At 43.2% G+C, this 14,073-nt stretch overlaps 1 protein-coding gene across 8 annotated transcripts in view; it reads right to left on the reverse strand.

Annotated features, from left to right (window-relative positions):
* Positions 1 to 642: 642 nt before the first annotated feature.
* Positions 643 to 14,073, reverse strand: part of Sinhcaf (SIN3-HDAC complex associated factor) — a 41,591-nt gene continuing 28,160 nt past the window's right edge. For 6 of the 8 annotated variants that reach the window (XM_021636478.2, XM_021636474.2, XM_021636477.2 and 3 more), the window contains 5 exons: positions 10,257 to 10,403; positions 8,949 to 9,048; positions 7,350 to 7,476; positions 5,254 to 5,404; positions 643 to 2,547 (listed from right to left, as the gene is read on the reverse strand). In XM_021636478.2, the coding sequence (XP_021492153.1) occupies positions 2,388 to 2,547; positions 5,254 to 5,404; positions 7,350 to 7,476; positions 8,949 to 9,048; positions 10,257 to 10,384 (666 nt within the window). In that variant the 5' untranslated portion in view covers positions 10,385 to 10,403 and the 3' untranslated portion in view covers positions 643 to 2,387. The remainder of the gene's footprint in view (positions 2,548 to 5,253; positions 5,405 to 7,349; positions 7,477 to 8,948; positions 9,049 to 10,256; positions 10,404 to 14,073) is intronic. The other 2 variants (XM_060384544.1, XM_060384545.1) reach the window with 1 other exon arrangement.

Consider the following 14,073-nt stretch of genomic DNA (forward strand, 5'->3'; position numbering starts at 1 on the left):
TACTCTTTCTTAGAATATACTACTTTAAACTCAGTGGCTCTTTAATTACCTCCCCAAGGTGAGAGCAGCCTTACCAGGCCACACAGGAAGGCAAAGCAGCCAGTCCTAATGAGACCTGATAGGCTAGGGACAGGTGGAAGGGGAAGAGGACCTCCCCTATCCATGGACCAGGGGAGGGGTCATGGGAGAAGATGAGGGAGGGTGAGACTGGGAGGCAATGAGGGAGGTGGCTACAGCTGAGATACAAAATGAATAAATTAAAATTAATATTAAAAAAATTAAAGATGAAAAAAAGAAAATACCAAAAAAAAAAAAAAGAATGTACTACCTAAAACACCTTCCATATATAAAGGCATACTAAGGACAGAGGAAAACAATTTACAGTGTTTTTCAGCAAGTGTGTGGAGGTCAGAGGAAAACTGTGGAGTCAGTTTTTTCCTACCTCGTTTATGCTAAAGACCAAACTTCACACTGTCAGGCTTGGCAGCACATACCCTTACCTACTTATCTGCAAGTCTTTAGGAGCTGCCATGTGGAAGCTGGGAACCCAGCCTGGTCCTCCCCAAAAGCAGCCAGCGTGCTTAACCACTGAGCCATCTCTCCAGGCCCTGAACACTTCAAACAAAGTCACAAAAGAACTCCTTTTATTTTCTAGTAAGACTAAATTTATTCAATACCCTAGAGTAAAAGTTTTGATTATAAGTATCCAACAGTATAAAAAGTACAAAACCGATCTGTAGATGTCTAATATATTAATACAAAGTGCATGACTACATACAGTACTTCCTACGGGCAGAGTGGAGGGGAGAAGGCTGTGGTTGAGGTCCAGTAATAAATAAATAAATACAGAAGTAGAGATGATCCATCAAAGTATATTCTACCACCAATACTGCAGCCAAAATGTACAAAAAAAAAAAAGGAAAAAAACCCATGTCAAAGTAAAGCAGGAGAATGGTAATGTAATGGCTGGACTCTACCACACCAAGGGCTGCGGAGAACCAAGCCACTCACTGGGCATGCGGTGGCTTGTACTATGTAGGTTTTCCCAAAAGGAAGAAACAAACTGTGGCTCTCCTCATTGTGAAACACTTACAGACTGTAAAAATCCAGTTTTTAAAATAATCATGAGCAACAGAATTATAAGGCAGCCACGTCCACCTACGTCTGTGAGGTCTGAAGTGGCTCTACTGTCTCTCCTGAACTTTGAGAAAAGGCGATCAGACAACTTGAGTCGGGTTCTCCTGAGAAGCCCTCACTCAGATCTAGAGGCGAGGAGCTCCGTCCAGCTCTCGTGATGCTCAGAAGCCCAACTCCAAGCTCAACCTACTGGTGCAGCCTCCACACTCTATTCTTTTCCACTAGTCCACTTTAAACAGTGAGAGAAAAACAAGAAAACAACAAACCCCAAACCCTCATAAGGTTATGACAAGGCGAAGAACTATAGATAAAACCTCCACAAAGGTCAACTGAGGTAATTCAGAGCTAGAACTGAATCAAGTGGATTTCAGTGAATCCCAGTTGTGTAACACCAGCCAATTATTTACACGCTGCAAGCCCTCTAAGAAATGCCTGAAGCAGCACCGACTGCGCCCATGCACCCCTAGGACTCGCACATTCTGTTTAAGCAGTTTCCAGCCACGTGTGTTCTCTACCATGTGGTGATGCTTTGGTACGATCCCTGTGTGAACGTGCCCATGTTACCCATTGCCTCCCCAGGGGCTCGCTTCTGATTTGCAAGATTCACATAGTCTTTTATCAGATACTGAGATAAGGGAGGCAAGGTGTGCTGCCTGTGTGTTCAGAGTCTACTCCCTCCTTCAAGCTATTGCAGAAAGCTCGATCTGCCCTGCTTAATAATCAGTAGTACGGGTCTGAATCATCAGAACCTTGGCAACACCTTAGCATTTACACTTTTAACTACCACTAGGGGCAGATCATGCTACTGAGTTATGACAAAGCATCATGAGGGAAAACAAATGTAGCCAGCCATTAAAAAATGCCCCAACCACTGCCTCTCCACAGAAAAGACTAAACTACATATGAGTTATCACACAACAAATCCCATCTCTGTCCCCTGAAATTCCCCTAATTTCATTCATTAGAGGGCATTAAAAAAAGACTTAAAGAGCACTTTACAGCAGCATTCAGCTTTCCTATGAAATACTCAGCATCTTAAATATTATGTACAGTTCTCTTTTCTTGCAGTGAGCTACAGACTGGCTTCAGTTTGCTGGGTGGGGGTTAAGGAGGTAACCCATTAAAAACTACTCTAGAAAACGTCTTTTGGCAGAATAGCAGTTATCCAAGTTAAAAATAGGAGGGTCAGTTTGTTTTGTGGTCTTTTCAAAGTTTAAATTGCTCTTCGTTCCCCTGTGCATCAACCTCTGTCACCACTCCTGAGGGGAGATGGGCAGAGGCGCCGGGCCCTGCTCCTCGGGCTTCTCTGCAGCAGCTTTCTTACTGCTGCAGCAAGGCTTGAAGAGGTGCGTGTCGATGAGGACTTCGCCAAAGCGGCCCTTGTAGATGATTCCACAACAGACCTTCTGTCTAGAAGAAAAGGTGGAGAACAAGATCCATTACAAGCTGTACTTCCTGAGGCTGCTTCCCTCCTGCCATGTGGGATCCACCTCCGGCTCTCAAGCTCAGCAGTGAGCCACCTTCATCCCCGAGGGTACTCTAGTCCTGCCACTTCTGATCTCTTCAGACAGTTCTTGATTAGATCTTTTAACAAATCCCGCTCTTCGAGGATTCCTTCCCCTCTATCTCCTTTCGATCCCCTTTATTTTTATGCTTTCCATACTTTATAAATCTTGGATACTCAGCAGAGTATTTATAAAGTAATTCTGCTCAATCTACCTCTCCCCCCTAAAAGCAGCAATCATCTTCCACATGTGGCACTCTGTGTGTGGAAACTAGAGCTCAGGCTCAGTTGTCTTCCTCAACTGCTCCTCACCTTATTTTCTGAGGCAGCATCTTACCTGGAGCTCACCATCAGCTAAAAAAAGCCTGGAATCCTATCTCTGCCTTTCCACTGCTAAGAACAAGGATTAACCTTAAGCTCACAGTTATGTTCCAATTTATATTATACTTTCATTTCCATTTATATGGGTTTGTTTATAGTACTTTGATGGGTATAAATTTCCTGCCTCTTTAATTTTTAAACTTTATCCTGCATAGAATATACTCCCTGGCTGGAGTAAGAGTGGTCTTTGATTAGCTCTGAGTGTTTGTTGTAACAGAAACTATTATCACTATGATCTACTTTTTCTTTCTGCTCTGGGCATAGCTAGCTATGGATTTAACATAGGTCCTTAAACATATTAATTAGAGAACCTATATGGCCAGCCCTACCCTATCCTATTACTTCACCTTTTCTGTTCCACTTTCCCAATCTTGTCATCTTTTATATGGGTTAACTTAAGCCAATTCAACTCAGTATAAGTTACTTTTTCAAATTCTAGCTACTATGTTCTCTTTAGTCAGCAAGGCAGGGACACACTTTAAATCTGCTACCATCTTTAATAACTCCGTAATTAGCCTTTTCCCTCCATTTGATTATTTTTCATGTATGTGTGCTTGTCTCTGTGTGTGTAAAGGTGCTCTATGAGGCCAAGAGATAAATTACCCAGAGCTGTTGCTATAGGCAGCTGCAAGGTCAGAAAGCTGAGCTCAGGTCCTCTCCAAGAGCACTACCTGCTCTTACTGAAAAATGTGCTCTCCGGGTAACAACTTTTCTGAGTAGCCCTGGATGTCCTGAACTCACTCGAAACAACAGGCTAGGCAGGAACTTAGAGATCTGTCTGCCCCTGCCTCCCAAGTGGCAGGATTAAAGGTGTACACCACCACGGCCAGCTTACAGTTAAGTGTTTAAAGTTTCCCTCAATATTTACTACTTCATCCATTCTTCAATCCTCTTTTTTTTCTTTTTTTTCGAGACAGGGTTTTTCCTGGACATGCTTTGTAGACCAGGCTAGCCTCCTGCCTCTGCCTTCCTGAGTACTGGGATTAAAGGCCTGCACCACCACACCCGCTGCCATTCCTCAGTCTTAATCTGAGATCTCTTTGTCTTTGGGGGTTATCTTGTAGACTAATTTATTTTCCTGGCAAATCAATTTGTCTGATTTTAAAGCAGGGTCTTAACATGTAACTCAGGGCTGCCTTAAGCGCTGACCCTTCTTCCTCAGTGGATTATAGTAATCACCACGCTTGGCTCATGAAGTATTTTTTTTTTCAAAATAGTTTTAGATTGAGCATATTACTCTCTAGTATCTCTCTTCATTTTTTCCCTTTTGTTTGCTTTTCAATTTGAGAACCCTACACAGGGTTTCTCTGTGAAGCCCTGGCTGTGCTAGAACTCAGGATATAGACCAGACTAGCCTCTGCATCCTAAGTCCTGGGATTAAAGGTCACCACGGCTGGCATGTTTTTCTTGGCCAATTAAACACATATGCTGTCTTCTGGCTTGTGTCATGCACACTTCTAAGGATTCATCTTTGTGTCTTGGCTGTCCCTGTGAAAGCAGTGTATTTTCTCTGGACAGTCCTACATTGTTCTTCACAGTTCTCAGCACATCTGCAGAAAACATTTTATCTGTTTTCTGTGTCCTTGGGAGTCTACACTTTCTTTGAAAATATTTTCTCTTTTAAAATTGCCTTTTTGGTCCTTAGCCACATATACCCTTTGTATCTGGCCTGAGTGTTCCCTATCACTGACTTGACACAATCTAGAATGAGAAGGGACCTGTCCGCTGCGGTGGCACTGTGCATGGACTGGAAGGATAGAGAATGAGCTAAGCACAAGCACACTGGGTTCTTTGCTCTTGACTGTGATGTGATATAGCTGGTTCTCAGGCTTCTATTGCTGTGACTTCCCCACTGAGATGGAGACTGTAACCTGAACTTGAGAGCTAAAACAAACCCTTCCCCAAGTATTTCATCACAGCAAGCAAAAAGGAAACCACGCACCTACTAGTGACATTAAGAGACTTTTAACCACTTCTCCTTACTCCAGTGAGAACTTTCAGAATAGCTAGTCTACTCCATCAACATATATTTTAAGTACCTTCATGCATTTTTACATTAATTTTAACAGAAAAAAAAAACATAATCTAAGGTCTGCTCAATTTCTGCTAAGCCGACTTCCCACTCCTGGCACCTATTCCACTCTCAACTGCTACAGAGAAGGCACTGAGGCAGTGACTGACAGACTGTGGGACTGTGAAGAGACTTCTTTCACAGAAGTCTCTTTTTTTACCTTTTCCAGTAGGTAAGGTCTAAAAAGGAAAACACAGGGGTTCTATTAGAGCTGGACGCCATCTCTGTGTCTGAGCCGTCGTCTGACTGGTTGCTGTAGCACGGAGACTGGGCTGGAGAGGCACTTGAGGTGGTGCTGTGAGCATCTGAGTCTGTCAAAGCAGAAGACACTCTCATCGCGAGCAAGTGCTGCCCCGCCCAATTCCTGAGCCTAGAGCTGGGCCAGTATATTTTTCCATCATGCACTTAACAGCAAAAGCAAGCAAGCAAACAGAAAACAACCCAAAACACCAGCAACCAGAACTAATTACAGATCTGATGTCAAAAAACCAGAAATAAAAATGAAATAAGAGCCAGAAATATATAAACCTTCTAGTCGTTGGACACACACTGTGCAAATACCACGTCCCATCTATAGGACATGGACAGAATAGTCCTCTAACCCAAGGAAACAATTACTAGATATTAAACACCAGAGCTTTATTTTAAAATTTGTGAGTGTACATACACCCTTGAAGACCAGAAACTGTCTGATGCTCTGGAGTTGGAGTTAAGAGGCAGTTAGTTGTAAGGCACCAGGTCAGGGTGCTTGCTGGGCACCCAGCCTTGGTCCTCTGCAAGCACGGCTGCATACTGAGCCATCTCCCTAGCCTCACAACGACGACAAGTACAGTTCATAGTGCTGTGTTTCCCTGGCACACACAAAACCTTGGGCTTGAGCTCTAGTATTAAAAAGAAAATAAAAGCTCACAAAACTAAGGATCTCATAAATTTTTCTTAATATATGCTTACACAAATAACAAAAGTAAACACCTAAAATGAAGTATCACTTGTGATACTAGTATGCTAAGTCACTTTAATAAATGGTATTCAACTTCTAACTCCTAAAAACAAAAATCAAGATTATCACACATTAAAGGAGTAAATCCAAGAGGCTACTTAAACCTCCCAAGAACACCAACAGAAAGCCCCTACGTGAGGGAGGCTCACTATTTTAAGTGCTTGGTGGTTCTGAACCATTCTAAATGTCAGCGTGTACCTGCATGACTGCAGGAGGGCAACAAGCAGAGCCGTGGGCTTCTTTGACTCAGAACCCAAGACTTAGCAATTTTTGTTTTATTATAGTACAACTCACTCACTAAATGGATAAAAAGAGACAACAACCTGGTTATTCTACCTCTGTAAATAAGGACACTCTTACTATGAAATACTCGTGTGTTCAAGCCAGCAGTTCCACCTCAGGGTGACGCAGGCTTCACATACTGACCAGAGCCGCTTGCCTCTTCAAAGTCTCAACTGAACACAGAGATAACCACCAGACCTCTACCAACCGTTCACAAACCGAGCATAAATCCAGCACTCACATACTACCCTCACAACACGTCTTAACTCCTTAAAGGCCAGAAGCTACTTTTCTCCAAGTGAGCTGTGATTTCTAAAGTTATCTTCTAGAAATCCTAATGTATAAAACCTAAAGACAGTCTCAGCACAACTGAAAAAGCAGCTTCCTACTTTAAGTACTATGTGAGACAGAAACAGTTGGGGGAAGGAGGGAACATGTTGTCTTTATCCATGAACTTGTTCAGACTTTCCTGAACCCTGCTAGCCCTTGTCCCAGGGGTCCCTGATCTCTGGCCCTTGAGTACTTGATTACAGGCAAACACGTCTGCCCAGCTCTCTGTTGTACCTGTGTGTGCCCTGTGGAGTGCACACGTGGAGGACAACTTCTGGGAATGGCTCTGGCCTTCTTCGTGTGGTCCTAGGGATCAGAACTCTTGACTGTCAGGCCTAGGCAGCACCTTGCAAGCCTCCATCCAGCTTTTATGTAGGTGCTGGGGCCTGACTCCAGATCTTTCTGCAGCAAGCCCCTTTAGTTACTTTAAGATACCAAAATCAGAGTCCTATTTAAGAACAGGCACCAAGTCAATAGCGCTTTCCAAAGGCTGAGACTCCAAAACAGGAAGGGGACTACCTCAGTACTTAGTAGACAATAAGGAAAAAAAATGGATTCACACATACGTACAACAGCGCAGTCCAAAAAAACAAACAAAAAACCCACTAAAACATCACTCTCAGTATATTCCACATCAAACTCACTGTGGCGTTTAAATTCCTTCTGCAATTTACTGATCTGGTTGCTTTTCATCCGGTTTCCAGACAGAGTTTTCACTTTCTTTGGTTTCAGTGTTGTCTTTAGACTGGGTCCTGCTCTTGCATCTACCACCTGGAAGAAAATACTGAATATTTAATACCATTTAGGCCCATGCTCACCAAAGACCCAGTCTTATACTGTATCTGAGCATTCATGGGCAGTTATCTGTTCCATGACAAAGGAATAAGCTCTGCTAAGACCATTCTGGATGCTAATCCCTCTAAGTTTTATCAGCAGAGGAGCATTGTTCTCTCCCTTGTTTGGCATGGTAACGTAAAAAGGCTGTCCTCACCTTCAAATATCACAGTTGAGATTTTCTCATAGGGGCCACTAAGGAAAAGTTTATATACCAATGGGTCCATAAGAAACCTACCGTGATAATAAAACACTGTCAAAGGACAGCACCAGTCCATTTAGGCAATTATATGTAATGTAAATTTCATAAACGCTGACCAGAGACGGTGGCTCATACCTGTCATCCTGGTACCTAAGGGATAGGGGAATCACAAGGTCAAAGGTGTCCCCTGCCACACTGGGAGCTTGAGTCTAGTGAAGGCTACAGACTTTGTCTTAACAAAGCAAAAAAACAAAACAAGCACATGAAAAGCCAGCTAACATAAAAGAGTAACAAAACTCTAGACTAGGGGACACTGAGCCCCACAGCTTTAGTCCTTTAGTCTAACATGTTCCAACTCCTAGCACCAAAAAACAAAAAGCACTGTGGGATACAGACATGGCAAAGGGATGAAAAGCACTTGCTGCTCTTACAAGTGGGCTGGTTCACAGCATTCACCTAACTAGAGCACCAGGGGACTCAATGCTCTCTTTTGGCCTCTGCAGGTACCACGGGCATGTGGTGCACACAGACATGCAGACACTCAAGACAGTAGAAGTAAAAACATCTTGGAAAAATAAAAACCAAAAGTGTTGCTCAGATCGTCTAAGGTGTATTATGAGGGGACTGCTTTTCCAGTAGGCTCCAGCACCATACCTAGCAATCACGCCAGGCAGTTCACAAGAGCTCTAACATTCCCTTCCGGTAACTCATACAGGTGGAACACAGAAAAACATAATTCTTAAAAATACAAGTAGATCTAAAAATATATATTATGAAAATTCTAGTGACAGGTAAATTCACATCCACACTGCTGACCTAATCTCAGCATAAACACAGACCCGAATATATCTAGCTTTTTGTTTTAGATGCGGCATCTTATTCAGACCCCAAAGTAGCTCTAAGGACAGTGAAAAGCTCTGTAACCCTCCAGAAGTCTACAACTAGTAAGCAGTAAACACAACACACAAAAAACATTAAATCCATGTGCCCAAGAGTTCAAAGCACAGACCATTCTTAAAGGTGTGACAAGGGACCCTCGTCTAACTCTGGGAATTACTAGTCCAGGAAATGCTATACAAATATTGTTCTTTATTCTTTTAGCCTTTTCTATGCTAATGAATTTATGCTATGAATTTATGCTATGCCTAGAATTTCCTAGGTTGGAGTGGTGAGGTTACTGTTATTTTAATATAGAAAAAGAACTAACATGGTTCCAGTTTTTTTTTGATCCTGCTGGCAACTTCTTCCATCTTTTCACAAGCAGCACACAGGCATTGCAGATGTCTCCTGAGCGAGTCTCATGCAACCTGACAGGAAAACAAAATGTTATCATGCTTTTCTCTCCCGAGAACTCGTGTGGACACTTCTCTTGGAGGAAAATACAGCCATTTATGGCTCATAAATGCAGTTTGACTCTCTGAACATGATCTATTCCATTGTTTACCGGAATTTTAAAACCTATGCATTTCATTTATTTCCTCAATCCACACCTTGGGCTGTGCTGGACTGCTGTGGCCTCCCAGAATCTGCCTGTCTCCTCCACCAGAACGCTGTGATTAAAGGCATACACCAGAATTCCCGGGCCCCTCACTGGATTCATAAGGACAGATTTGATCAAGAGTACATAGATATGAAATTTTCAATCAAAACATTAGCTCCTAAGGAAACAAGTGTGGTGGTGCACGCCTTTAATCCCAGCACTCAGGAGGCAGAGGTAGCAGATCTGAGTTGGAGACCAGCCTGGTCTACAGAGCAAGTTCCAGGCAGCCAGGGCTATACTGAAAAGCAAGCAAGCAAACAAACAAAATCAAATCAAAACCAAAAGAATAAAAGTGCATATGCAATCAACCAAAATCAATGTCTCTTTTATGCCAATGCATGGGTGCACATTCCCTCTCAGGTATACTATCCTCTGCCGTGGGAAATGGCTCAGCATTCAAGTATTTTATTTTATCCAGGTATCTAGCTGTTGGAAAGTTAGCATACCTGCTATTTTCAGGGCAGAATATTAGGTATATTGCTATAGTCCTCCTCAGCTAGTTAAAATTAACTCCGTGGTCAGAGAATAAGGATACATTTTTAAAATCCACTTAAACATCCTACTTAAGTAAGAACAAAAAAGGTTTGCCCAAGTGAAACCTAATGGGCTTCACAACTAGAAAACTAGTGATTTTAATTATTAGTCAGCTGGGCAGTGGCAGAACACGCCTTTAATCCCAGCACTTGGGAGGCAGCAGAGTCAGGTGGATAGGTCAGTTCAAGGCCAGCCAAGTCTACAGAGTGAGCTCCAGGGCAGTTAAAGCTACACAGAGAAACCCTGTTTCAAAAAACAACAACAACAAAAAATATATAGTGTGTGTATATATATATTTGTATTATTTTTTTATTATATGTATTTGTCAAATTCATAATAAAAGTATGTATACATACATAATTAGCACATTGCTTTGCATCGGAAGTATTCCACTCATCTTTACTATTTTTTCCCCTGAGAATGGAACATAACTCATCTTACCCGAAGCAGCTCTGGAAGTCCTTTTCGTAGCGCTTGCTGTCTGTGAACCGGGAGCTGGAGGACTTGGCCCTGCAGATACAGCAGCCCTCGATGCTCCGGTACATCTTCGGTTTGTGAAAACCAAACATCTTCTCCTCTGGGCAATAGCTGTAAAGACAAGGGGACGGAGGGTAAGAATAAGAAGCCACACAAGGACTCTCTTCTGCTCCACCCTACCCGGTACAGAGAATTTTATAACCACATCTAACAAGCTAGAGCTCCACCACGACTCCATGTGGTACAGGGCCATACAGAACACAGAAAAGCATGGCCCATTAAGAGACATCCACAGCCCCACTGGCTTCTTCCTGCAAATATTCTAGAAGCGGGACAGCATTATCAGCTAACTGTATCACATCCTCAAGAGACATATGGTACCCTGCACCTATCAACCTAGTACAGCCCATGCTGGGCTCCAGGGCCCCATTGTCACCCGCTCCTGCTCAACCTTTCAAACTCCACACTAGGCCCTTTTATCCTTTACCCTAAGCTCCCTCCGGCTCAAGCCCTGCTCCCCCCCAGCCCCTACCCTCCTCATAACCCAGCCATTCTCACTGTTCCATGCTCTCCCTAGTCTCCAACAATGGTTAGTCTCCCTGGCCATGTTCAGTCTACTTCTTTCTCTCTCTGATCTGGACTCTTCCAGATGCTTCTAACCATACCATGAGTGGTCATGTTGGCAGTTTCTTTACTGTGTCTTCTTACACACCCGCATGCCATTACGAAAGTGCCTATATCTTTAGTTATTATAGCCATCTTGGTATTGAGCCTGTCACGGTGTCACATGCCAATTTCTATGAGTTTGAGGCCAGCCTGGTCTACAAAGAGAGTTCCAGAACAGCCTGGACTTTTACAGAGAAATCCTGTATCAAAAAACCAAAAACAGACAAATCTTGGTATTTCGTGCCTCTGCATTAACGCAATTCCCCGCTGGGCAAGTGTGGGCATTCACTATGAACACTTAGATGGCCCACAAGCATCGACCTCTTCACTGTGGCTCCACAGAGGGGTGCTCTCTTTGATAAACAGGAAGTTCTATACAGCCACATTTAGCTGAAAGGGGGATATGAAAGTCACAGAAATTCAAGCTTAGGCTAAGAAACAATGTCCATGCACTCGAGTCAAATTCCTAACACTAAGGAAAACAAAAACTGCCTTTACACTTGGCCACAGGGAGCCACATAGGGCCAAGTTCACCAGATCAGTGTGGTGTGTACGCCTATAACCCCAGCACTAGGGAATCTGAGGAACAAGGACTGCCATGAGTTCAAGGCCAGCTTGGTCTGGGGCAAGCAAGCCCATTAGAGAAGGGTAGGTGGAGGAACAATAAACCAGGAATGTAAACCCCAATGGACCAACCAGGCAGAGGATGTGTGTACCCAACTACCAATCATCACATTAGCATCAGACCAAGCAAGAAAACATCCAGTTCCCTTTGTACAGACAGTGCTGAATTTACAACCATCCTTATGTTACTTTATAGATAAATAGAGGCAACAAGGTTTCATGTCAGGGACAGCACAGAGCTATTCAGTAGGCCAGTAAGGTACAACCCAAGGGGCTCGGAAGCAGCATCATCGTCACTGTGAGACTGAAGTAAGTTTGAAAATACTGACTTACAGAAAAACACAGTAGCCAGATCATTAGAGTAAAACAAAAATGAGAATACTCTACATAATTTTTTAAAAGCTAAGAAATGAGACTTGCAATGAGACTTAAAAAACTGAACTCACAGGAAAACTTAAAGAAAATGTCCTCCCAAGCAAATATTCACAGCACTTTAGCCAAAACAGTATCAAGTGACAGACTCAACCTAGACAATGTGGTTCTTGAATGTGTATATTTGTTTCGTTTCTTCTCTAACCACCCTTGCTATCAAGGTCAAAAGTCCGCAGTTCCTCTTACAATCATCAATAGCGCTGGGAAACTCCAGCCTCCTCCTGAGCAAGGACAAAGGAAGTACACACAGCAAGGCTCCAAACCCTACCCACAGTCCCCTTCCTCCCCCAGCATCACGCCAAATCTACAGGGCACTCAGACTGTCTCTATGCTGTGAGGCTAGCCTTCAAGACTGGATATGCGAAGAAGCCAGCTTGGTCCATTTACCACACTGACAAGCTGTGAAGAAATGCTATGGCCCCTGCTCACCAGCTAGGCGTTTGTTTTAAACAGTCATTGTCAATCAGTTAACTTTCTTGGTGAGGACAGACACAAAAGTAACCCACCAGCCCTGTCAAGACTCTTAACAGGGCCTGTAACAGTCCACCACATTCCTGTGGCCTTTCCCTGAACAAGGGTTGGTGAGAGCAGAAACGGATCCATCCTCTTCTAGACAGTGCTGTGAGAAATGAAGCAACCAAGCTGTCTTACTGGATGATACTTAACCCTTCAAAAGCTTTTCCTGAGCTCTTACCCACCTTGAAGAGGCACCTGGGAATCTGCAGCAAATGTATGGGGGTGTTCACTGCGACCTGTTCCACAGGAGCCCAGGTCAATAGTGGTTTGTATTCAAGCACTGAGGTTTGAGAGACCTGAAATTAACTCTAAACATTTTCATAAAATCTAAGGAATCATTTACGTTCAAAATATTGAACATAAATGGGGGGCTGGAGAGATGGCTCAGCTGTTAAAAGCACTGTCTGCTCTTTCAAAGGTCCTGAGTTCAATTCCCAACAGCCACATGGTGGCCGACAACTATCTATAGTGAGATCTGGTGCCCTCTTCTGGTGTGCAGGTCTACATGCACACAGTACTGTATAAATAATAAACCTTTAAAAGAATTTTAAAACATCTAGCAAAGCTAGACACAGCTCAGCCTCTAAATGAGGTTAGATCTGAGGGGGTAACTGGGTCTGGCATGGCTTGGTTGTAATTTGGAGTCTTCTGGTATTTCAAATAATCTGGTGGCTTTCTTTACTTCTGAGTAGTGGTGCCTGTGGAATGGTCTCACTTGTTCCAATAACTTGGTCAGCTTTGCATCTTATCTGTACTGGCAAGTACTCTCTCTCCACACCATTTTTCACCAGAGGCAATCGCCTGCTTCACGACTGAGGGTCAGTCCCGTGAAGGGCAAACCCCACACAATCTCATCCATGTCTGAGGGACAGGAGAAAAGCACAACTTAGAAACAAAGTAAGAAATCCAAAAGGAATTAAAATACTGATAAAAATTGTAATTTTCTAAAGTTATAGATGGTGATGAGGGACAGTCTCTAAAACCTCAGAACTGCATGCATAGCAAGACTAAATTTTATGACATGGAAATTGCATCTCAAAGTCATAAATGCAAGCAAACCAGAAACCACAGGCTATGATTTCTCAATTTATCATCCACAATAAACAGTTAATATGTAATAACGTATCCATTCAACATACACACCCCATCCTACAACTTCCTTGTATAAATAGCCTGTTAACACTGATGTCAAAGTATGGCTATTCTGCTGCAAAGTGAATAGCTGGTAAAATTACAGATGAGTAGCTATAAACACTATGTTCAATAAATAAAATCATAAGTACAGTTAGAACAGAAAGGTGAGTTAACCTCCCATGTGAAAGCCTGAGGGCTGAGCTGGAGTGATGGCCAAGACTACCACTTTTGTTCCCAGCAGCCACAGAGGGGGCTCATAACCTCCTGAAACCTCTGCTCCAAGGGGCCCAAAGCTCTTCTGACCTCCACTACACAACCATGTGCACAGCACAGCCCCAGCCCACACATAACCTTCTGACTAAGCGTATGGACCATGCCTACACTCCAGCATTAGAATGCTGAGGCAGGG

Source organism: Meriones unguiculatus, chromosome 5 (genome assembly GCF_030254825.1).
Source record: "Meriones unguiculatus strain TT.TT164.6M chromosome 5, Bangor_MerUng_6.1, whole genome shotgun sequence".
NCBI lineage: Eukaryota > Metazoa > Chordata > Mammalia > Rodentia > Muridae > Meriones > Meriones unguiculatus.